Here is a 26,623-nt window from a genome sequence, read left to right on the forward strand (position 1 = left end):
GTTTTTGCCTTCTTTTTGCCACAGTAGGGGCAAGGATCAAAAAGGGAAAGCATTTCTGAGTGGAAATCAATGGCCAAACCCTTCAGAATCAGTTGAAAAGTACTTCAACATTGAAAAAATGTCTAAGTAAAAAGGTTTCACCTCAAAAAGTGAAGTAATTTCTGACAAAAATCAGAAAGAAGAAGAGCTGTAGAGCTGTAGAGACCAGGGTCCTGTCAGAAGGAGCCGGAAAGAAGAACTGACCTAACTGTCACCCCTGCGGCATGATGGGAGCTAGGGGTCATGGCAGCCTTAAAGGCACGGTGCCAGTTTCTTTGTTACTGTTACGTGGGTTAGCTTTTCAGCTTTCTACAAAGCAGCCTATGTGCTGACAATGCTTTCACTTTCCTTGCAAGATTACCTTTTCTGCTGTATAATAAAGCAGTTTTCAAAGGCTTTCTTTCTCCCTGCTTTATTGAAATGTATTTATGTGCAAAGTTTTTAATTGTTCAGCATTTCGGAGAGGTCTGCATTGTATGTGTTTATATATATGTCTATATACATATATGTAGAGCTACATATATATGATATATGTTTTCCGGGGTCCCGCACATGGGAGGGAATATTCGTGTGCTTATGACTATTGATGAGGATCCCCTGGAAGAGAACCAACATTCTTGTCCCTAATAGGACCTCATATGGAGTGACACCCCCTAGAGAACTTCTTGGCAAATTGTTTACAGCACGTTGAACTCCATACAGATGTTTGGCCCACCCAGCACCCAAACCTAATACCCTAGCTGTTATAGACTGCTTTATGGTCCGTTTTTTTTCACAACAGTATTTCAATCAGGATGGAATGGAGAAGAAGGATTAGTTACTTACCTGTAATCCTAGTTCTCTTCCAGGGGTATCCTCATCAAAGTCATAAGCATTAGAATATTCCCACCCATGTGCGGGACCCCGGAAACACTATATTATATGTGCCCCACATATATATATACTCATATATATATATATACATATATATATATATATATATATAAAAAAACATGCAATAGCAGCCAAATAAAAACAGAGCTGAAATATGCTGTAAAGAATTTCCACCATACATGAGTAATAAGCATTAGAAACATGAGAAACAACACAAAGTTTGTTTTAGAAACTGTTTTAATGCTCAGAAAGCAGTAGAAATTCTCATAACTCACTGGAAGCATAGAAAGCTCAAAGGCTGCCTTGCAAACACACAGTCTAAAAAGACTGAAAAGCTAACCTGTAGCTGCATAGCAATAAACTGACACCGTGCCTTTAAGGCACCCATGACCCCCTGTATCCCATCATGCCTCAGGGGTGACAGTTAGGTCAGTTGTTCTTTTCGGGGACTGAAAATAAACCCAGTAACAGATAGGTTAACAATATCTCCTTATTAAAGAATGTCCTTTGCCCGGGGAGGTGGGAGGGTTGCTTATGACTTTGATGAGGATACCCCTGGAAGAGAACTAGGATTACAGGTAAGTAACTAATCCTTCTCTTCCAGGGGATCCTCATCAATAGTCATAAGCATTAGAATAGAATAGCGAGCCTCACCTCATCTCCCTGCGGGCAAAGGAGTAACAATACAGTAATAACCATATTAAGCCTAGTAACCACTAAGCTCGTACAGGCCGTAGGCTACCCAAATAGATTCCTCAAAGAGGCTTGTCCTACTTGAGTATCGGCCCTGGAATCAGATTCTAGGCAGTAATGCCTTGTAAAGGTATGAACTGATTTCCATGTCGCAGCCTTGCATATCTCTGACATTGGAATGTCGTGCAAGAAAGCTACTGTAGCGGCCTTCCCTCTAGTGGAATGCGCTTTGGGTGACCCCAACAAAGGCTTGCCTGCAAGCTGATAGGCCAATATAAGGCACGAGACAATCCATCTCGCGATGGACCTCTTGGCCGCTGGAAAACCTGTTCGCATTGAACCATAGTTCACAAACAGTTGATCAGTTTTCCTAATCCCTTTGGTCATTTCCAAATAGAACTTGAGCACTCTCTTAAGATCTAAGGAGTGAAGTGACCGCTCGGCTGGGGTCGTAGGATTTGGAAAAAACGAAGGGAGGGAAATGGACTGATTTATATGGAAATCAGAAATGACTTTAGGCAAGAAAGATGGATGAGCCCTTAGGACTACTCTATTGTGATGAAAAACAGTATATGGTTCTTTCGCACAGAGCGCTTGAATCTCGCTTACTCTGCGCGCAGAGGTAATCGCCACCAAAAAGGCCGCCTTCCAAGAGAGATGTTGCAAAGAGGCCTTGTGGATGGGCTCGAAAGGAGGTGACATTAACCTGGATAGAACCAGGTTCAATTCCCATGGAGGAGAAGGGTTTCGCACAGGGGGATACACTTTCTTCAACCCTTGGAGGAAGTCCTTAACCACTGGAACCTGAAAGAAAGAAATCTGATCAGGTGATTTTCTGTATGCTATTATGGCTGACAAATGCACCCTAATAGAAGCGTACTTTAAACCAGCAGTTGCCAGGGAAAGCAGGTATGGCAAGATGACGTCCTCCTGCCCTTTAGTCGGATCTAGGTGATGATCCCTACACCATAATTAAAACCTTTTCCACTTAAACGCATAGGACGCTCTCGTGGAAGGCCTCTTAGCCTCTTTTAAAATGTCCATGCATTCAGGAGGTAAGTTCAAATGTCCACATTGCAGGACCTCAGGAGCCATGCTGTTAGGTTCAGTGATGGGAGGTTGGGATGCATTATCCTCCCGTTCATCTTGCTCAACAGGTCCGGCCTGCAAGGGAGCCATCTGTGTGGACACACAGACAGATGTAGAAGGTCCGGGTACCACCACTGCCGCGGATAATCCGGAGCTATCAGGATCATTTCCATGTTCGACCTGCGGAGCTTGGAAACTACTCTCGGAATCAGAGCCAGGGGAGGAAACGTGTAAGCGAATGTCCCTGACCAATCCATCAGTAGAGCATTCCCCTGCGTCCCTGGCCGGTGGAACCTGGACGCGAAGTCGTGGCATTTGGCGTTTTCGTCGTCTGCAAACAAGTCTATGGTTGGACGACCCCAGCAACGAAAAAGCTCTTCTACTACTTCGTCTTTTAGCACCCAGTCTGGCTGATCTTCGAAGTGCCTGCTGAGTGCGTCTGCTTTTATGTTCAACTCGCCTGGAAGGTGCACTGCCACTACCGTGAGGCCTCGAGAGAGGAGCCAATGCCAGATTGCCTGAGCCTCTCGAGAAAGTGGGCGAGACCTTGTGCCTCCTTGTTTGTTCAGATAGAACATGGTGGTCGTATTGTCCGTCTGAACTAGGACTGAGTTGGACTCTATCGCTGGAAAGAAAGCTTTGAGAGCCAGGAACACCGCTCTGAGCTACAGCATATTGATGTGGTATGTCTGCTCCTGCGCAGACCACTGGCCTTGAATTTGAAGCGGACCCATGTGCGCTCCCCAGCCTTGCAGAGAGGCATCCGTCACTATAGACTGGGATGGAAGAGGTTGGTGAAACAGTACCCCCACCAGTAAATTCTTTCTCCGAGTCCACCATTTGATGGCATCTTTCGCGCTTGGGAAAGCATGATACGTCCTGTCGCTTGGTCCCACTGATCCTCCAGAGCCTGCTGTAGAGGACGCATTCTCAGCCTGGCGTTTGGGATGAGAAAAATGCAGGATGCCATGGAACCCAGCAGGGATGCTACTTGTCGGGCTGTTGGAAGCCGAGACTCTAGCAGGAGTCCACATTTCTGACTCATGGAAAAAAGTCTCTCCTCCGAAGGAAACGCTTTTCCCACTTTTGTGTCCAGAACGGAGCCTAGGTAGTGGATGGACTGTGTAGGCCGCTGGACTGACTTCTCCACGTTCACATGGAGGCCGAGCCTGCGCAACTGGTGCAGACACAGATGTAGATCGTGCTTTACCTGTACCGGAGATGGACCTTTTAGGAGCCAGTCGTCCAGGTATGGGTAGATGAATAGCCCCTTCTTGTGAAGAAAAGCCGCCACCACTGCCATGCATTTGGTGAAGACTCGTGGTGCGGACTTGAGACCGAAGGGTAGCACTTTGTACTGGTAGTGTTTGTTCCCTACGACAAACCTCAAGTACTTGCGATGTTGTTGAGCAATTGGGATGTGAAAGTACGCATCTTGCAGGTCCACCGAACACATCCAATCTCAGACTTGAAGATGTGGGCATATTTGGTGAAGCGCTAACATGCGGAACTTTTCTCTGACGATGACTTTGTTTAAAAGTCGCAGATCGAGTATTGGTCTGAACTTGTCCTCCTGATCTTTTTTGGGGACAAGAAAATATGTGGAGTAAACTCCCTTTCCTCTTTGAGCGAGAGGAACCCCTTCTATCGCTCTTTTTTGCAGTAGGACTTTTACCTCTCTTCGGAGCAAGCTTAGCTGGTGAGGGCTAGAGCTCTTTGGAGGAATGCTCTTCGGAGGCGCACGGAAACGTAGCCTGTATCCATTGCGCAGTATATTCAGCACCCACTGATCCTTTGTGATGCTGACCCACTCTGCCAGGTGTTGTGAAGCACTTCCTCCCACTGGAGAGGGTAACGGCGCCAGAGGAAGCCACTGCTCAGGCCTTTCCTCCTCTTGTGGTGTTAGAGGATTGTTGGTGACCTCCTCTACCTCTGCCGGGTTTGCCTCGAAACTGGGATTTCCCCTGGTTCTTATTTTGGGACCACTGAGGGGTTTGAACCCTCTGTTGAGCCCCTCTCCCCCTGTTGGTCTTGAAGCGGCGTTTGAATTCATTTTTCTTCTCCAAACCCACCGCTTTCACTGTGTCCAGTTCCGTCTTCATTCGGGTCATTTCTTCGTCAGCATGTTCCCCGAAGAGAGCGGAACCCGAAAAGGGGAGATTAAGGATGCGATGCTGAGCATCCGGCTTCAGACCTGTAAGGCGCAACCAGGCCGACCTCCTGGCACAAACCCCATGTGAATAGGAATGCACCGCAAGGACAGCACCATCCGCAGCCGTGCTTATCATCTGATTCGCCACAGACATCCTTCTGTCACAGTCTCTTCAAAATCCTGCTGGTCTTCCTTTGGCAGCTTGGATTTGAACCTTTCCATGGAGTCCCATAAGGCTCTGTCGTATCGACCCAGAAGCGCAGCTGCACTAGAAACTTTAAGAGTGGATGCAGCTGAGTTGCAAACCTTGCGAGCCCAGGAGTCTTGAGATTTGCTGTCCTTGTATGGTGAGACTGAAGAGGAACCGGCAACTGCATGTGTCTTCCTCGCCGCTGCCACAATTACAGAGTCTGCTGGAGGGTCAGATTTTACAAAAACCGGGTCAGAAAAGGCCGGTTTGTATTGTTTCTGAATGCGGGCTGGCACCGCTCTGATAGCCGCCGGAGTTAGGAAAACCTCTTTGACAGGATCCATAATCCTCGGGACTAAAGGCAGCAGAGGACGGGAGATAGCTTTTTTGTGTAAAGTCTCAAAAATGACTGTCGTTGTAACCTGAGGGACAGACATTTCAATGCTCAGCTTCTGAGCTCCTCTTTGCAAGACATCTAGATACGTGCCAATGTCATCCACTGGGGAGGATCTGGACGTAGGACTGTCCGTCAACGTAGGGGAGTAGTCCCTCTTGGAAGACCTGGTAGAAGAGGTAGATGAAGTAGACCGAGTTCGTCGACGTCTACGGTGAGCACTGTGCCCCCTCTCCCGCGATCTTTTTGAACGCTCCTCCCGTCTAGGAGAGCGAGATCTGATCCGATCTTCTGAACGAGGTCCTTTTCTGGGAGATCAGGACCTTCTGGGAGATCTGGTTGGTGTTCTCACAGGTGATTTGCGCCTGGGAGGACTACGCTTGTCCATCTCCTCTACCAGATCCTGAAGAGGAGACCTGTGCTGTGGGCTGGCATATTCTTGCATACGTCTGGCAGCCCCAGAATCTCTCCAATGGTCCAAAGACCTGTACCATCTAGGTGATAGTCTGATTTGCCCAGCCGAAGGGTCTGGCCGACGCTCAGGAGATTTGCGCACAGGACTTCTGGACTTTGAAGATGCAGTTGAGGAGCCAGAGGACCGTGAAGTGGAATGACGGGAAGCTGACTCCGTTACCATAACCACATATCAAAACCTCGACGTCGAGCGATCTTCCCTTGCCGTCGAGCGCCTTCGGGGAGTCGGCGGGTCAAACAATCTCGACTTTGATTGTCTATGTGAGGATCTATGGTCCCTAGACGTCGAACGGCGATGACCAGCCGTCGACGGAGTTCTCTGTCTCGATGTCGAACGGCGATGACTGGCCGTCGACGGAGCCCTCTCTCTCGACGTCGAACAACGATGTCCAGTCATCGACGGAGGCTTCTCTCTCAACGTCGAACAACGATGTCCAGTCGTTGACGGAGCTCTCTGCCTCGACGTCGAACGGCGATGACCAGCCGTCGACGGAGTCCTCTGCCTCGACATCGAATGTCTGTGCGACGACGGCGGAGGGGTATTGGGCACCCTCGACGCCGAGCGCTGCCGAAACACTGACGGAGACTGCCTCCTCGACGCCGATCGACTTTTTCCTGTCGACGGCGGAGGGGTCTTGGTCCTCGACGCCGAACGTCGTTTTTTAGACGACGGCGGAGGGGTCACACTTCTCGACGCCGGTCGTCGCCTGGATGACGATGGCGGAGGAGTGACCTCCCTCGACGCCGGTCATCGCCTGATTGACGACAGCGGAGGGGCCTTGGATCTCGACGCCGACCGTCACCCGGTTAACGGCGGCGGAGTCACCTTCCTCGACGCCGGTCGTCGCCCGGTTGACGCCGGCTGAGGGGATTTCAACGACGGAACTGGATGCTTCGACGTCGTCGACGTACCTGGTCTTCTTTTCGACGGCGAGCCCGCCGTCGACGGTAGTTTAGAAGAGAGATGATCCACCGGTGGTTCTTTTCTCAGCGCCGAGCTCGACTCTGAAGTTGAAGGGTGTGAAGACTTCTTTTTTGAAGATGTATGAGCCTTCTTGGAGCCCTTCTTCACCGGAGATCTTCCTCTTGATGACCTGTGAGCCAGGCCATAAATGCGAATCCTCTCCCTGTTCTTGAGAGTTCTTCCTGACAGGTGCTCAAAATGAGGACAGGTGCCTGGATCATGATCTTCAGGCAGACACAGGATACAGACGTCGTGGTTGTCTGATTTTGCCTTCTTGTTGCCACAAGAAGGACATTTGTCAAAGAGTGAAGGCATTCTCAAAAGAAAATGTTCACTAAGCTGACTGAAAAAGACAGTATCTTACTTGACTAGATGTTAAATGTCAAAGTAAGAGCAAAAGTTGTTAAAAGTGAAGTATTTTTCTGTCAAAAAACAGAAAATTAGTGGAGCTGTGTAACCAGGGTCCTTCTCTGAAGGAGCCGGAAAGAACAACTGACCTAACTGTCACCCCTGAGGCATGATGGGATACTGGGGGTCATGGGTGCCTTAAAGGCACGCTGTCAGTTTATTGCTATGCAGCTACAGGTTAGCTTTTCAGTCTTTTTAGACTGTGTTTGCAAGGCAGCCTGGGAGCTTTCTATGCTTCCAGTGAGTTATGAGAATTTCTACTGCTTTCTGAGCATTAAAACAGTTTCTAAAACAAACTTTGTGTTGTTTCTCATGTTTCTAATGCTTATTACTCATGTATGGTGGAAATTCTTTACAGCATATTTCAGCTCTGTTTTTATTTGGCTGCTATTGCATGTTTTTATATATATATATATATATATATGTATATATATTCCCGCACAGCAACTTTACCTTTCGAAAGAAGTAAGCTCGAGCCCAGATTCTTTAGCGTGAAGTTTTATTCACCACACAGCTTGTCAAACAACACCCGACGCGTTTCGGTGCAGCCGCACCTTGGCCGCCGGTTTGTGGCTGGGAGACTGGCGGACTTTGTTGATCCCATATGTATATATATATATATATGAGTTTATATATATGTGGGGCACATATAATATAGTGTTTCCGGGGTCCCGCACATGGGCGGGAATATTCTAATGCTTATGACTATTGATGAGGATCCCCTGGAAGAGAATACCGCAATTCAACGCTCAAACTGGCCATGGCTTCTTTGTAAGCTCGAGAGCTAAACGCAGGGCCCTGGTCAGAGAGTAGTGTGCCTGTTGCGTATGTGCCGATAAAGACCCGCAAATCATTTATAACAGTTCAAGCGTCAGCCGAGCACTGGGGCGACATATAAAGGAACCTTGATTAGTATTTGTGGAACTGCATTCGTCCAAAAGGATGCCTGCATGTAGATAGTCTAATGCTGTCTAACAATCGTGTCTTTACTGGGCTGGCTACGCTGTAGTCAGGTACCTGGTGGCGTTCTGTGCTGCAGTCTCTATTACAGTTTATGCAGTTCATGACGAAGATGTGAATATGTGCATTCATCCCTGGCCACCAGTACATCTCATTTAAAGTTAATAATGTTTTAGAGATCCCAGATGCGTCAGACCCTCTCCCAGATGTGCTTTGTAAATCAAAGCTGCTCTTCGTAAAATGTTTGGTATTACCCTATCCCTCACTCCAGGGATTCGAGCAAACGGAACGCTGTTCGGATCAATTATATATGAGTATTTTGAGTGAAACTTTTTAGATAACGCTGCACCGCTGCCTTTGCTTGAAGCATGGACAGTCAGTATTATTTCACTGTGTATTTTCGTTTTTGAATGAGTGATTGCAGCTATGGAAGGCGTTTGCACAGCCCCCTTCGCGGCTTCATCAGCGAATAAATTCCCTTCAACGTGAACGCCATCACGTTGATGACTCAGCGTGTGTATCGCATAAGTGTTTTGTAGTCCATTTCGCAACTGAATTACTTGTTCCCAAAGCATTTTATGCTTAATTGTGCAACCTTTTGCATCTTTGAAACCGTTTTAAAGCTAATTCTGTAAATATTCATTATATGATTGTACACAGTAGAAAGAATTGCACACTATGAGTGTGGGGAATTCGCGATCCGTACTTTCAAGTGCCATTATGAATGCTTGTAGTACAATCTCCTAGAGATTGCGTTTTTGTGACCATAGGTCTGAATTTGCCATCGCGCATACGACCTTTAACGATCGCGCATGCTGCACTATAAGCTTGCTTACCCCCAGTAGTGGGTTGTGCAGATTCGTCAGTATAAATTATACATTAATACTGGTCTAGAGGGAGAATTTTAGTAGGCAGAGGACATTCTTGTTCGTATTGCAGGAATGCTTGTGTTTTTAAATAAGGATCAAAAACATATTCAACATCAGTTGCAGCAAGAGAATTAACCCATTGTATCCATCTAAAGCTTTTGCAATTGGAATTCTAGCTTTCGTAACTGCCTCTAAGGCTGGTACAGGAGTTACGAACATAATGCGTTTCCCCTGTGCTAGGGCTCTTTCTTTTGCTACAGCGGTTTGAACTGCTGTCAGAATCTTTTCTGTATAAGTGAATTTCATTTCTGTTGTGTTTACAAATGTGATTTGTATGCAATTGCTACTTTTTCACCTTCGTTAAAAGTTAAGTAGGTGAATCCGCATAGACCCGGAATTATTCGGATCACTAAGTTGCGTACATTTATGCGTGTTTGTAAATGTTTTGTTGCTAACATGTCAGCTTGTGGTGAACGCAAAATTTCTTAGTGTTCTTGTGTCCAATTTATTGTTTTAAAATCACATTTGATTAATTCGTAGAGAGGTTTAACCCTTTCTGCGTAGTTTAGAATGTAAGTTCTTCCAAAATTCAGGAAACCTAGAATCGACTGTAAGTTTTTCAGCGTTTTTGGAGGTTGGAGCAGCGCACACTTTTCTAAAAAGTTGTCTGCCAGGCTTTTGCCTTCACTTGGTAGTTCATATCCTAGGAAAAGGACGTTGAGGTGGGCAATTCTTGATTTTCTAAAATTGAATTCATAACCCTCAGAGACGAAGCCCAGTATAATGGTGTTCGCGCTGTTCAAGTGCCTGTTCAGGTCAACGTCTGTCAGATAGATATCATCTACATATGACAATGCCTCGTCATCATAAGGTTGTAGTAACTGTATTACCCTTGCTGAGAATTACCCAGGACTATTCTTGAATCCTTGAGGGAGACGACAGAACGGACCCTGTGTCCCCATTATTGAGAAAGCAGTCAAATACCTACTTTCAGGTGCAATGTTTTGACAAAAGAAACCATTTGAAATGTCTAATGTGTTTTTTTTATTTTTTACGCACAATGTTATTCATTAATGTTGTACTGTGTGCATTTTGCACTGCTAATGTTTTACAACAAGAGTTTAGATGTCTGTAATCCAAAACTAGACAATATGTATTGTCCGGTTTGGAAACAGGAAACAAAGGATTGTTCATAGGTGAGGTGCATGTTTCAATCACCCCCAGGTATTCAAGTTGATCTAAGATCTCCTTGACCTGTTTTTTAGTTTCTTGCTTAACTAGGTACTGCCTTTATGAAGTTAGTTGATTTTTTAACTGGATTTTGTGCTGAGGTGAATCCTCATCCCATACTACATGATTTTTATATAATGCTGGGGCTTGGGCAACTGCCCATTTCCGGTCATAAGTATATTTTAAATGTACTGGAACATGGTTGGAGAAGGCTGGCATAATGATGTATTCGCCATGTGGGCACTCCCTGACAAATTCTGGTGGCCAGTATTGTTCTGCTTGAAGTATGTCATAACCCTTTGAAAGGCGCTCCCAAAAGAGAGCTTTCACTTTTCTCGGTATGTCTCCCTCCATTTGGAGTGTTATTTCATAAACCCTATGTGTAGAATTAACCCTGGTGTCTGCAGATTCAACTTCAATGTCTTCATTCAAGTCCACTGTCTCCAGAAGTCCCTTCAGGTTCTGACGAGCTATTGATACTTCTGCTAGGTTGACCAACATTGTCTGAGCCCATTCTCCGTTCTTGAGTTGTGTTCTCAGAATCCTCAGCATGTCTAATCTTTAGACCTGCTGCATTCTTGTTTGTGAATTGAGGTTTTGGTTTGTTTTTCTGAACGTGTTGATCGTCTTTGGACTTCACGTGTTCTTCTTTGTGGTCTGACCGTCCTCTTCTTTCGGATGTCTGTGACGATATCTGAAAGGTACGAGAGGAACGTGTATCAGTATGTTGATACCTGTCAGGTTTTCTCAAATTATCCCTATTCCTGAGGTTGTATCTCCTTTCAGAGGGCTCCTTTTGAGGAGACCTACCTCGGGAATGAGAACACTTCTCTTCCGAAGATTGCTTGCTATTTTCCCACTTCTTTTTAGAAGATGTAGGATTGTTTTTAGTAAAGGCCTTTTCAGGACTTTCAGACAGTTGCGGTTTAACTGTATGATTCTATTAATTTTTGTATGTTATTAAGTAATTCCTTATCAAACATTGATTCAATGTAAGGGTCAGGTGTGTAGCCGGCTAAAATCGGCCAAGTTGCTCCAAGTCTACCTAGTGGACCGAGCCTGATAATGTGATTTAAATGTTTAGGGCACCTTTAATCCAGAGCTCATGCTCCTGGTATGTGAGTGGAATTTCAATATCCTCGAAAGGAATATATACCTCTGGTGGATCATCTTCTTTGTAGAAGTGAGACACTTTAGTTACTGGATTTGATTCAGGGAATACTATCCATGAGTAGAATACCTCTGTCTGTTGAGATTCATGTGCCTCTATCACAAAAACTGCTCTACCACCTTTTGGTGTTAGACCATGTCTTATTAGTTTTAGAGTGATGGCTCTCCTTAAATTAATAGGAATGATTAATCTCATAGGTTTCAACAAAACCTGTAAAATTAAAAGCTGCTTCGACTGGATCAGCAACGGCTCCACCGGTTTCAGTGTTATTGCCGTTTTCGGTCATTGTGAAATGAAAATTGCAGAGCAAGTTTGAAGGGAACAAAGATAAGGTGCACAATATTTTGGAACACTGTATCCTGCAACGTTGAACAAACCAAACAGCTAATACATAGGATTTTTGTCCTACTCAGCTATGGCGGATATTATCCCTACCCACTCCAGACGTCTTATGGAGTATTATGAGTAGAAGGTCTCTGAGAAAAGCACGACTGAGTTACTTCAGTATCTAGCGTTAAATTAGTGCCTTATTAAACCGTTGGGCGCCATGTAGTGTAGCTCCTATATCCCTGATAGGCTCTGCGAATTGGAATAATATACACTATAGATTTGACATAGGACTGAGGTCAGTATGTCTCTATCGAGTACATTAAACTTAATTACTTGTGTGTGCCAGCTAACTCAGAGGTGCCTAGAAACTTCTTGAATAAACAAGATTTGTTTCCGTTAGAATCGGAACAATCTCAGAATCGTGGAACCAATAGATAACAGTTTCACTCAGTCAATCGTGCATGCTTCGTTTCTACAGGGTTGCACAGAAATAGAGAGACGGGCATTTCAATAAAAAGAGTTTATTGAACAGTCTTATATCTCATGCAAGAGACAGAATGCGAAGTATAATGCGTACAGCGTTAGCAGTAATCTATACTAATATAATAAAGAGAGAGCCCAAACCTTTGAGGCGGGTAATCTCAGGAACCACAGCACCAATCACAACACCCAATACAGCATTGGAAAGGACAGTTACAGCAGATGAACATAGGCTATACAGCTGGCCACCATATACATTTCTTTTTCTTTTTTATAAAGCGCATGGTTACGCCATCTTGGCGTGTCCCTGTGCTAAGTGAGAAGGGGGTGGCATTTTCCGCAACAGGTGGGCCAAAGAAAGAACGTTAGGGGAAAAGTAGTCCGTTGTGGGTGTTCTGCTGGAAAGCCATGGGCGTGTGCGTAGAGCGATGGGCGCGGCATGCTGGGAACTGCCATCCCGAAACGAGGGGGAGTTGCATTTACCATTTGGGCGTGTGCATGGGCATGTGCATAGAGCGATGGGCGCGGCCTGCTGGGACTACGAGGGGGGGTTGCATTTACTATTGTTGTAGGCGTTGGCCGTTGACGCGATGTGGGGCGTGTAATTTCCGTCGGATGGAGCCGAGCCGTCCCAATACGAGTGGGCGTCGTCCCAATAAAAATGGGCATTGCATTTACCATTGTTGTGGCCGTTGCAAGTTGACGCGATGTGCGGCGTCTAATTGCCATCAGCTGGAGCGGAGCGTCAGGTGGAGCGCACAAACACATTCGCGTCTGCAGCGGACACAAACGTTCCCATATTGCATTGAGGACACAGCTTCACAGTGGACGCATTCTTCTGCGGGGGCTGAGCTGGGTGATGAGGCGATTCTGAGTCGCGGGGCCTGAGCCGGGTGATGGGGCGATTCAGAGTAAGTTTTTTTTTTTTTAAACACGGGGCCTGAGCCGGGTGATGGGGCGATTCTGAGAAAGTTTTTTAAAAAACGCGGGGCCTGAGCCCGGTGATGGGACGATTCAGAGTAAGTTTTAAAAATAAATTGCCTTGCAAATTGAAAGCATTGCAGACATTCGATTTCATCCCCGGACAACGTCGGGACGGGCTGCTAGTATAAAATAATACTGTAACAGCATGGCTTGTAACTATAACATATATAAAAATACATACATAAATAACACAGGCTAAGATACTCAAACAATGCTTCTAAAAAAATCCTACCCCAGAGTACCTAACCTAAGTGTAGTACGAGGAAAGAAGTAGGTGCTGTTTTAGCTATAGTCTAGAGTTAGCTAAAGTTTAGTTTTGCCAAGAATTGCCAAAGGTTTCTCTAGGTTCTAGTCGGCTCCATACCTTAGAATGAGAGAGGTTGGAATCTCTTTCCGGGACTCGATCTCTAACACCCCGCAAGGGGAGTCAGAAACACTGGAGCTGGATTCTCTGCGAGGAGGATGACAGCGTCTGGTCAGTGCGTCAGTTGTGGACTTGACTTCCTTCCGAACTTGCTGTGGCGAGCCACGTCGTGCAAGTAGGTAACCGAACCGCACCGTGGTTTGCCATGGCAATTGAAGGTATATTTATACCTTGAAGGTGTTTAGGAATGCCGGTATTGACGTACAAGTCGGGCATAAGAACGTCATGAATGAACCCCTAAGGAATAGATGTTCATGCATAATAAATGAGTTCTTGGAGAAATCAATATCCAGGCAAGGGGAAGTCCTAAAGGCTAAAGAGTCTGGTTTTCCAAGAACTCGTTGTGACGAAGATGAATGGATGTAGTTGACCATGCCTGTATTTGGTTAGCATGAGCAATTGCCTAAATGAGGGCTGGATTTCTATGCCTAAATAAGGGCACTGTGAATGTTACCTATATAAGGGCATGATTCAGGGAAATCTATATACGGTATCTAAATCGACACACAACAATGCTGGTGTGTGAGCTCATGGTATATGTTGAAGAGGGTCAGGCTGAGAGACGATGCTTGCAGTACTCCATAGATGAGGTTGTGGGATTCTGAGCAGCAGGGAGGTCAGACTAGCTGACTGGGTTCTACAAGTCAGGAAGGAGAAAACCCAGTGGAGTGCAGGACATTAAATGCCAGTTTCATGCAGAAGTTGGATTAGGATTGGGTGGGCTACTGTAATGAAGGTCGCAGAGAGGTCCAGGAGGATTAGGGTTGCATGTCTCCTCTTTCCAGGGTCATACGGCAACAAGATGATGCAGATACTAGGCCTGGCTTGGTCTGAATCTGGATTGGATGATGTTGAGGAGTTGGTGTTCGTTGAGATGGTTGGGTAGGCGCTTGTTGATCAGCTTCTATAGGACTTTGGCCGGGTAAGGTAGTAGGGTGGTGGGTCTGATGCGTTGATGAAGGAGGAACTTGCACAGTAGGCGGTGCAGAAACCTAGTTTGGTTTGAGGGGCTCAGATGGCACAGAGTGGACAGTACAGCAGTAACCAGATGGGAGGTTCCTGCAAATCCTTGGGGTCCAAAGGTACTTCAAAGGGAGCTAGTTGTGCCAAAAATACATAGGATGTCCTCTTTAAAGGCCTGCTGAGGTGTTGCTGATGGCCCAGAAATTCAGTACGCAGTAGGACCAGGTGTGAAATCGGGATCAGAAGTAAGATCGACTGGCTCCTTGATGCTCTACAGATTTCTCATTGGACAGAGAGTGGTGAGATGGGGTTGAGTCCCGCTTCGACTTCTTATGCATCTTCTTTGACTTTCACCACGAAGAAGATCTGTGGTGGCAATGGCCTCAAGAACAGGAACAGGTCTGCACCCTTTACTGGGAGCGGGACTTGTGCAAGGTCTGTGATTTCTTTCAGTGTTTGGTTACATACAGCTTCGTTTCACAGTCCTGGATCACCTACAGGTGAAAGATGGCACATTCTTTACACATCTTGGGGTCTTTCCTGAAGCCCAAACACCAAAGGAAGATCTTGTGGAGGTCCGTCACTGACATCTATTTCTGACTGGCATGGCATGATTTGAAACCTGTTGTGTTTGGTGATGACATCATTCCCTTGCACACTTGAAAAAGAGAATTTGAAAGGATTCATCAACTGACGAAAAACAGAAAGAAAGGAAGTGACGTTATTGAGCAGAGGTGGAACCTATATGCGTCCCAGCTCAGTCACGCCCAGGGCAAAACAAGGGTAACACGGAGCCACACAAATCCACCGAGTGGTGCACAGGCGCGCTCCCAGATCCAGACTAGTGCCTGGGTACTATAGTAAAGGTGATGAATCTGCAGCTAGAAGTATCCATCAGAAAAACAGAGATTTTTTATTTATGAGGAAGCCTCAGTTATGATTCTGTTTGCAGATAAACTGTTAGTAGTGACTGGGAGCAAGATATATTTTCTAGGGCTTGGACGATGCACGCAAGCTTTTGAGGTGCCTAAAAACACACCAAAACAGCAATTTGGGCCGACTAACCAGAAGACTTCAATAACTCGATAAAGATGCCTGTTAAAGGGACTGCGCTATTGCTAAATGTTGCAGGTCTAATGTGCAGTTTATAGTTTGCCAATCTAGGGCCGACCCGTTCTCCCCTGCAGCCTCACAGTCACACATGCTAACAAGTGCGAGCATTTTGTTCTGACCTCACATTTTTCACCCATCCTTTTTTAATCCTCCCTTAATTGCCGTCCTCTGTTTTCCGAATATCTGCCCTGTATGCCACCTATCCTTTTAAGTTCCACTCTTCCTCACATTCTGATATGTGGCAGGATACCAATGTCAGTGTTAATGCTTCCTGCTTGCAGGTGAGGCACAAGATTGTGATAAAAAAAGCTTAATTTACAAACATGATGAAGACTAGAGAGAGATGGTGAGCCCCCCGAATTATTGAATATGCTTTATTCCCCTCAGAATCTGTGTTCAATGTGATGTTTTTCGGATATTTAAAACAGAATTTAAATTTCAAAAACTAGTGATAACCTGAGTAGTTGTCAAATCACTGCTCTATTCCATTTCCCTGTTCCTGATACCGTGACCTCATCCTGTGGAAATCTTACACACCAGAGGTGTCAAGGACGCACCTACCATATTAGGACTGTCAAAGGGGATGATGGACGAGAGGTACAGTATCCTTTCAGCTTCACTGAGATGAGAGGGGATGAAAGGGAAGTGGCCGGAGAGGATCCGCTGCTTGCTCACTTCTAAACCTAAGAAAAAGATAAAGCAGTTAGTCTAGCCAGGTACTGGCCTTTTACACATATCACCAGTCGTTTGCTCCCATCTAATACCTCAAAATGTTTGAATGAGGTACAAATTAGTGAATTGTTTGTTAATGCTTGCAGAAAGTACTTGTGGTCAGCCAGATAACTGCTCTGTAGATTTTCTTTTTCACGCAATGTTTTTGGAAAGCAAAGATGCGACTCTTAAGTCTGGTTGGAGGTGTTTAGTTCCCCTCAGCAGAGGACACAGGTGCACTCGATAACATAGAGAAATACAGGATCATTGTGCACTGCCTAGTTTTGCTCCTTCTTGCAACCGAAGTCAGAAAAGAACTAAAAAACTAAACAATACTATATGAGACCTTACTACTGTCCAGATAAACCCTTAATTTCAATGTCACACCCCAAACGTGTAATGTTTCAACAGTCAAAGATGAACAAGATAACAAATATTTTACTGGTAGAGCACCCTCGTGTCCTTGTGTAAAGTTGAGTAAGTTCAGATGCTGTAATGGCTTAGAACTGACGTAAGGCCTTGTTTATTGTTTGTTGGGGGTCGTCAAGCTGATGGGGAGACAGAGGTAGCGATTAGGCCAACCTGACAAACCCAGAGCTTGGTGTCAGCTCAGCAGCTTTGCACTGAAAATGCTCCCAGAGACATGGCAGGTGCATTTTCAACAAGAAGAATAATGCACAGCACTGACATGCCAACAATGTTTTTGTTTTCCAAGCACAAAGTACTAAAGTGGTGGTGTGTTTTTGTAGGACATAAAATGAACTGTCCTTGATGCACTGGGACTACAACACATACAAGCATTTGTTTGTACTTTGTATTGGCCATCATCTCGCTGTCAAAACAAGGCAAAAAACAGTAAATAGCGAAATATGTACAATCCGTCTACCATCAGGGATAGAAACTAGTGACTCCAACAAGATTCAAGAGGGCTTCCAAGACTTTTACGCAACTCTTTATTCGGAAGGAAACATTCAGTCCGACGACCTGGTAGAGCGAGAAATGACTAACTACTTGCTAAGTACTAAAGGGGTGGTGTGTTTTTGTAGGACATAAAATGAACTGTCCTTGATGCACATACAAGCATTTGTTTGTACTTTCCTGTCTGGACTCGTTGGCTCTGGACAAGAAAAACAATGCTGGATGGATGCAGCAGGCCTGTCTTAACTAGGCCTCCATATGGGCCAGCAGTCCAACACAATAGTGTATTTACAGTGGAGAAAGTTGTGGCTCCACCATCAGCAATTCCTTAGTCAAAATTGGAGATGTGGAAAGGTGGAGATATACATACATTTTTGGATAATGACTTATTAACGAAGACCCAAGATCTTCTTGCAGTGGTACAGTTTCAAAGTACATTGCCATCAAACTAAAGAGTGTAAGAATGAATGTTCTTTTATAGAATACACCAGCACAATCCTACCACCTTGCCTTTAGTGGGATGTTTTCCCCATGAAAGGAATGAGAGTCAGATACACACAGGGGTATCTGTGACTCTCCAAGAGACAACAGATTTAGGTGTTTACCATCTTCTCTAGAATGTTTGCTAATACAAATACCAGTTTCTATTGGCATGTAATTGATCCGTTCCAGTGCCCAATACATATTTTATAAGCAGCGGCCAATAGTACTCTGTGACCTGATGAAAGAAGAGATTCTCTTCATAGAAAGAAGTGCTAATATTGTTACCTAGTCCGTTTTAAAGCCCTTTCGCAAATCACTTCGTAATATGTGAATAAGATGGACTTGAAGGCAGTCAAATATGTTGTGGCAGCCAGCACTGCTTTCACCTGCTTTGATACAGACTAAAACCTAGATGAGATGCTATGTTTGCTCACATTATTATTATGAATAATAACCTTCTAGAATAAGACAAGTAATATGTGGACTTGTGATCTCTTAATTCCTGAAACAGATCTGAGTCACTGACAGCTGCATTGAATTGTCAGCATCCCAAGATGATGGATGAGAAAAACCACAACGGAACAGAACCATTCACAGATGATCTGCTGTTGGATGGCAGACTTCTATACACACTGCATTGTGTTAAAACTGTTTTTGTTTTAGAGTTTTAAATAATTGAATCTGAAGTTCAAGACCTGATTTCACCCAAGATCTCTTTTCCTTTTCCCACAGTTATCGGTCATTTGAGGAAGAAGCATCTTCCTATGTGTTGTATTTTCCAATGTGTTTTATGAAATGATTATGAAGATTAAATGCTCCTAACCAGAAATTGCTAGGGCGGGAACGTCCTCTGCATTGTGAATGGGCATGTACCCCTGTCCTGAGTGACCCAAACGGCAAGTGGGATCTGTGGCTTTTTTGTGGCCCAGCTCACATGCTGACCGAGCATCCCTGCTGTGGTCTAGACCTGTCATGTATGCAGAAGTCCACAGCCAGGTATGAGACTTGCATAGATGCCCCAAACATCCCTTCTAGCTGCAGATAAATGTGGTAGATGGGCCATCACGGAGTGCCAATATGGTATGGGGGAAAAAACTCACGATTTGCTCAGTGTATGGGTGTGTCACAGATGATCCCGAACTCTTGGTATTCTTATCTAACGAATTAGCACACTGGCCGGTACCTATGATTGTTTGTGGTGACTTTAACCTAAACCTTCCATCAAATTGGTCGTCTGGGCACAACTTTATTTATCAGGGCAGGAAACCAAAAACCTTTAGAGCCCTCGAAGAGCTTTGCTATAATCATGGGATATCAGATTGTTGGGAGATGAAACTCCCATCCAATCCCGGATACACCTTTTTTTCTCACCCTCACCTTAAATTTGCAAGACTGGATTATATATTTGCATCACATACCATTATTTCCAATTGCTCTATAGACCCGATTACCAAGGGTTTTATCCGATCATAATCCTCTAATTATAAGTATCGACACCGGGAAGATACAATCAGACCGCAGTATTTGGACATTCGAAAGGGCCTTATTGATTAACGAAAAATACTTCAAGTACAATGATGGTAGTGCCCCGTTGGAAGTGGTCTGGGACACACTCAAAGCCGGGATTAGGGGTGGAACTCTTAGATTTTCAATAAAAAGTAATAAAGAAGCAAAACTAAATTTAAAAAACCTACAGGATAATCTGGCAAGAAAGGAAGAAGATCTGGTCAGAGCAGTCCAGGGCGGAAATAATATAGAAGGGGCTGTATGTGAAGTCGCTATAGCAAGAAACTTTATATCTGAAACATTTACCACCAAAGCAATTTGTAAAGCCACAATGAATAAGGAGAAAATGTATGAACTAAGTGAGCAGGTAGCACATCAACTTGCAGTCCGTACAAGACAGCAGAACATATAAAACACAATTAAAGAAATTAGAGACCCTATCAACGGTCTTACACAAAACTCTAAAGAGATCAGGGATGCTTTCCAGAGGTACTATGTGGACCTATATACCGAGACATGTAATAGTCAGTCTAAAATTGATGAATATTTAGATCTAGGTACAGGGACCCACCCACCTCAAACTGATAAAGATAGTCTCGCTGAGGCCCCGCAATGGGTAGAAATTCTCCTTTCAATAAACAGCCTTCCCTCTGGTAAGGCAACCGGCCTCGACGGAATTCCTGTGGAATTTTACGCTAGATTCAGCAAGCAACTGAAAGAAATTTTAACCAATTTGATGAATCATGTTTTTCAGGGTGGACTGCCACCGGAATCCTGGGCCTGGGCAAAAATCATTGTATTCCCGAAAGAAAATAAGGACCCAACAGAATTAGGAGCATATCGTCCAATTACATTAATAAATAATCATTCTAAAATATACTCCAAACTGCTAGCTAGCAGACTCGCCCCAATAATTCACAAAAGGATATCAATCAGGCAACATGGATTCGTCCCAGGTAGATCAACCACAGATCACATCCAGAGGGTGATCACACTCTTTGACATAGCAGACGTAACAGGAGACCCTATGGCACTGATACTGCTAGATGCAGAAAAAGCATTTGATAGGGCCTCCTGGCAATATTTATGGACTGCTATGTCAAAAAGTGGGATCGGGGACCAATTCATCAATGCTGTTCGCATGATGTATGTCAATCCAGAAGCAGTGGTCATGATCAATGGGGAAATATCATATACTATCAAAGTGACCAGAGGTACTAGGCAGGGTTGTCCTTGCTCCCCTCTGCTATTCGCTATATTTATAGACCCATTTATCTCGAGGTTAGAAACCAATCCATCTACACAACCAATGAAGACGATCAATGGTGAAACCAAGACCCTGGCATACGCGGATGACATCGCAATTGTCACAGCTAATCCAAACGAAGCAGTTAATATAATGGAGGAAGAAGCTAAAATGTTCGGAGAGATTTCTGGGTATAAACTGAATCAAAACAAAACCCAGATTATAATTAACAGGAAAATCAACCATCCTGATGAAAGGGTGGTTGATAACGCACTGTATCTCGTTGTTAATATCACCTCAAACTTAAACAATCCAGTGAAACTTAACTGGAATCCATTTCTGAAACAAACAGAAAAAAGTTTAAGTAGATTGCATAACTTACATCTAACAATTATCGGAAGATACAATCTTATTATAATGTTATTTTTTCCTAAAGTTTTGTATTGTTTTCGAACAATCTGTTTAAACTTTGACCCACTGATCTTTAAAGAAATAGACAGTAGTTTTTCTCGTTTTATTTGGGGGTACGGAAGAATTCGTAGAGCTCATAGATTCATCACCCTACCAAAATAAAGAGGCGGTCTTGCGCTACCTAACTTTAAAACTTATTGGTGGGCTACAATTCTCAAATACAGCAGATTGCTTTTAACCTCCAAGCAGGACCCTAATCCAGAGAGGTCGGTCCCGACTCCACAGGAGCTTATCCTCAGTAAAGAGGCGGGCGAACATTTGTGGAGACTAACCTACGATTGTCATTTAAAAAAAGTCCGCTTTAAAACCCTTAAAGGTATCTATATCGCTTGGAATCATGTTCGGAAACTTTTGGGGATTGGTAGCTTTTCCTATTACACTACCCTTTATAGAAATACAAATCTCCCAGAGATTTTCACGGATACCTGTATGATGCGATGGGTAAGATCGGGCATATCTCAAATCGGCTCACTTTATGACTCAACTGGCTTTCGCTCATTTGAATCTTTAAAAAATAAATTTGGCCTAGAATCTCAAGATTTTTTTAAATATCTACAAATTAGGGATTTTATAATGAAAAAGGGGGGTGGTAGTGTGGCATTCCAGAAAATTCTAGTAATCGAAACAGTGATTCAAAGCGACAGAGTTAAAATTGGAGAAATATATAAAAATGTAGTCACTGGTTTTCCCGACGACTTAGATAAACATACCCATAATTGGCAAAACAAATTAGGAATCTCAGAGACCTTAACACAGAAAGCATTCGAACTTTCCAAATCACTATTAATGTCCACTAAACCCTGATGATGACTCGGATGCCACTAGTGCCGAATTGTTCACCCCTGAGGGGTCTGGATCCGAGGAGTATGGGGAGGGAGGCGGGATGGAGGGCCATGTCTCGGGGTAATGCCCTGCTGGGCGCGCACTAATGTTCCCTATCATATAACCCTGTGATTTGTCTTGATTCCCAGAGGATTGCTTCTAAATGTGCTGTCTGCATCCTTATCGGGCCTTGAGTAAATAACCTGGCTTTTGCACGTATTCTATTATTGATGCCATGTACGGGGGGGTTTAATAATAATAATAATACAGAAGCTTGTAGAGCGCGAACAGCTACCTCTGGGGAGGTGTCCCGGCGCTAGCGAGTCCTACAGCAAGAGTGAATAGTCAGGAGAAAGATTAGGATTATTGCATAAAAAGCCAAGTTTTTAGGAGTTTCCTAAAGCTGGCTTCTGACGTGACGGATTGGATGGCAGTTGGCAGGGTATTCCAAAGTTTCGCCGTGCCGGCCGAAAAGGACCTGCCTCCAAGTCTAGCTTTCCTCACGCGCGGTACAGTAAGCTTGAGCAAGGAGTTTGAGCGCAGCTCTCGTTTTTGGTGGTAGCGAGGGAGTCGGAGTTTTAAATAATTGGGACACGTGGTTTGTTTGTTGTTCTATACTAGACTGTGTTTCTATTGAAAAATGTATCTATTCTGAACGATAGGAGAGGGGCTCCATGGAGGACGTGGGAGAAGCAATACATGAAAACCAGCGATACTGGGGATGTACGTGTACTGTATGCAAACACCTATGATTATTTTGGGACATTTACCGATTTTATGCCGCCCGGCCTCCGGGATGTGAGCCGCATGGCTGTGTATTATCCTGAATGTTGCATGTGGCTAATTTGCCTCTCGGTGCTTCTGAGAGGTTATACCTGATTGTGTCTCCTATGTGTTCCGCAATAAACATATTTTTCAAAAAAATGTCCACTAAATTGCAAGCCCAATTTTATAAAACTTTCTTTCAATTGTATTATACCCCAGATAGAATATCCAAATGGAGTACAGGTAAAGGTACATTATGCCCCAGATGTGCGATGCCTGAAGCAGATCTAATACATATGCTCGCCACATGTCAGACACTAAGCACCATCAGACGAGAAATTTCTACTTTTCTCTCAGGAATCTTTGAGACAAGAATAGAGATCTCAACAGCTGAAATAATATTAGGGGTAGACAGTGACACCAGACCCGATAAAATGCAGGGACTTCTGTTTGTCTCAATGGCAGTACTTAGAATATGTCTGGCATTGGCCTGGTTAGACCCACATCCACCAACATTTCAGCAATGGCGGGCACGATTTTTAGCAACATATAGCCTGGAAATAGCTATTTATAGTAGGAAGGGTATGAACAAGAAAAAGAAAGGATTAGAAATATGGTATCATCTTATACAATGGATAGAAAGACCGGATTAGTAATGTCTTTAATTACTTTAACAGAAATGTTATTTATTTTTTTCTTCCTTGTTTTCTTTATTTTTTATTTTTTTCATTCTAAGGAACTGTATTTATTTTTGTTACCACATCGAGTGTATGTATATATTATTTAAAGTTGCCTGTATGGGGGAGGAGGGGGTGTTGTGTGGGGGATGGAGGGGTGGGCGGATCAAACTGTAAAAACCTCAATAAAAAACTGTTATTAAAAAAATGTCCTGGCTTGTTGTGGTCCAAAGCGATACAAAAGGGGATGATGGACGGTGATGGATCTTTTGACTGGGTGTGAGTGTTTGATTGATTCAGATGCTCCGTCCATCACCACCCCCTTTTGTAAAGCTTTTGGCCGCCATAAGTGTGGCAGGGTATGCTCAGACGTGAGTCCCTTGCTCACTTTGCCACTGGATTCAAGCTAGCCGGGCTGAAGACGGCTGGAATGCCAGAAACCGGTCCTCGGAAGCTTGTTTCCGGTCCAGGGAAGACATGGCTTGGCAGTTCGGGCTGGACTGTTCCCATGAGGCACAGGGTCAGACTGATTTGCATATAGCCATGTCTGAACTGGGGTGGCAGAGTGGGCTAAAGAACGGTGATGGATTAAACCCAGATCTTTTGACTGGGTGTGAGTGTTTGATTGATTCAGATGCTCCGTCCAGCACCACCCCCTTTTGTACCGCTTTTGGCCGCCATAAGTGTGGCAGGGTATGCTCAGACGTGAGTCCCTTGCTCACTTTGCCACTGGATTCAAGCTAGCCGGGCTGAAGACGGCTGAAATGCCAGAAACTGTCCTCGGAAGCTTGTTTCCGGTCCAGGGAAGACATGGCTTGGCAGTTCGGGCTGGACTGTTCCCATGAGGCACAGGGTCAGACTGATTTGCATATAGCCATGTCTGAACTGGGGTGGCAGAGTGGGCTAAAGAACAGTGATGGATTAAACCCAGATCTTTTGACTGGGTGTGAGTGTTTGATTGATTCAGATGCTCCGTCCATCAGCACCCCCTTTTGTACCGCTTTTGGCCGCCATAAGTGTGGCAGGGTATGCTCAGACGTGAGTCCCTTGCTCACTTTGCCACTGGATTCAAGCTAGCCGGGCTGAAGACGGCTGGAATGCCAGAAACCGGTCCTCGGAAGCTTGTTTCCGGTCCAGGGAAGATTTGGCTTGGCAGTCCGGGCTGGACTGTTCCCATGAGGCACAGGGTCAGACTGATTTGCATATAGCCATGTCTGAACTGGGGTGGCAGAGTGGGCTAAAGAACGGTGATGGATTAAACCCAGATCTTTTGACTGGGTGTGAGTGTTTGATTGATTCAGATGCTCTGTCCATCACCACCCCCTTTTGTACCACTTTTGGCCGCCATAAGTGTGGCAGGGTATGCTCAGACGTGAGTCCCTTGCTCACTTTGCCACTGGATTCAAGCTAGCCGGGCTGAAGACGGCTGGAATGCCAGAAACCGGTCCTCGGAAGCTTGTTTCCGGTCCAGGGAAGACATGGCTTGGCAGTTCGGGCTGGACTGTTCCCATGAGGCACAGGGTCAGACTGATTTGCATATAGCCATGTCTGAACTGGGGTGGCAGAGTGGGCTAAAGAACAGTGATGGATTAAACCCAGATCTTTTGACTGGGTGTGAGTGTTTGATTGATTCAGATGCTCCGTCCAGCACCACCCCCTTTTGTACCGCTTTTGGCCGCCATAAGTGTGGCAGGGTATGCTCAGACGTGAGTCCCTTGCTCACTTTGCCACTGGATTCAAGCTAGCCGGGCTGAAGACGGCTGAAATGCCAGAAACTGTCCTCGGAAGCTTGTTTCCGGTCCAGGGAAGACATGGCTTGGCAGTTCGGGCTGGACTGTTCCCATGAGGCACAGGGTCAGACTGATTTGCATATAGCCATGTCTGAACTGGGGTGGCAGAGTGGGCTAAAGAACAGTGATGGATTAAACCCAGATCTTTTGACTGGGTGTGAGTGTTTGATTGATTCAGATGCTCCGTCCATCAGCACCCCCTTTTGTACCGCTTTTGGCCGCCATAAGTGTGGCAGGGTATGCTCAGACGTGAGTCCCTTGCTCACTTTGCCACTGGATTCAAGCTAGCCGGGCTGAAGACGGCTGGAATGCCAGAAACCGGTCCTCGGAAGCTTGTTTCCGGTCCAGGGAAGATTTGGCTTGGCAGTCCGGGCTGGACTGTTCCCATGAGGCACAGGGTCAGACTGATTTGCATATAGCCATGTCTGAACTGGGGTGGCAGAGTGGGCTAAAGAACGGTGATGGATTAAACCCAGATCTTTTGACTGGGTGTGAGTGTTTGATTGATTCAGATGCTCTGTCCATCACCACCCCCTTTTGTACCACTTTTGGCCGCCATAAGTGTGGCAGGGTATGCTCAGACGTGAGTCCCTTGCTCACTTTGCCACTGGATTCAAGCTAGCCGGGCTGAAGACGGCTGGAATGCCAGAAACCGGTCCTCGGAAGCTTGTTTCCGGTCCAGGGAAGACATGGCTTGGCAGTTCGGGCTGGACTGTTCCCATGAGGCACAGGGTCAGACTGATTTGCATATAGCCATGTCTGAACTGGGGTGGCAGAGTGGGCTAAAGAACGGTGATGGATTAAACCCAGATCTTTTGACTGGGTGTGAGTGTTTGATTGATTCAGATGCTCCGTCCATCACCACCCCCCTTTTGTACCGCGTTGTTGTGGTCCAGCTCACATGCTGATAGAGCATGCCTGATGAGGTCTAGACCTGTCATGTATGCTGTAGCCCACAGCCAGATTATGAGCCCTGCATAGATGCCCCAAACATGCCTTCCATGTCCGGGCTTTTTGTGATCCAGCTCACATACTGATGGAGCATTACTGCTGAGGTCTAAAACTGTCATGTATGCTGTAGCCCACAGTCAGGTTATGAGCGCTGCATAGATGCCCCAAACATGCCTTCCATGCCCTGGTTTGTTGCTATTAAGCGGTAGTAGAAGCATGTACAATCCTAGCAATGAACAGACCCATTTCTCTCATTCAGAGTGTGGCGCCCACCAGCCTACTCATGTAAAGTTACGCTGGTAGACTTCCCATGTGCATGGCGAGAGCACATTGTGGTAGTTGGACTCCATGTAGATGTGACTGTAAGACTGCCACGAATGACTCAGTTTATTTTAGATTGCCCCTGGTTTGATTGGCCCAATATAGGCTGTGGTACACCATTCCCAGATTCAATGGTGCAAAGTTTTTTTTTCTCCAAGTATC

General features: G+C 45.2%; 1 protein-coding gene across 7 annotated transcripts in view; it reads right to left on the reverse strand.

The window, feature by feature from the left end:
- MSH5 (mutS homolog 5) overlaps nucleotides 1-26,623 on the reverse strand; it is a 1,532,005-nt gene that overhangs the window by 1,132,730 nt on the left and 372,652 nt on the right. For all 7 annotated transcript variants that reach the window (XM_078646032.1, XM_078646030.1, XM_078646035.1 and 4 more), the window contains one exon: nucleotides 16,362-16,483. In XM_078646032.1, the coding sequence (XP_078502158.1) occupies nucleotides 16,362-16,483 (122 nt within the window). The remainder of the gene's footprint in view (nucleotides 1-16,361; nucleotides 16,484-26,623) is intronic.

This window comes from Lissotriton helveticus, chromosome 5_1 (genome assembly GCF_964261635.1).
Source record: "Lissotriton helveticus chromosome 5_1, aLisHel1.1, whole genome shotgun sequence".
NCBI classification, from domain to species: Eukaryota; Metazoa; Chordata; class Amphibia; order Caudata; family Salamandridae; genus Lissotriton; species Lissotriton helveticus.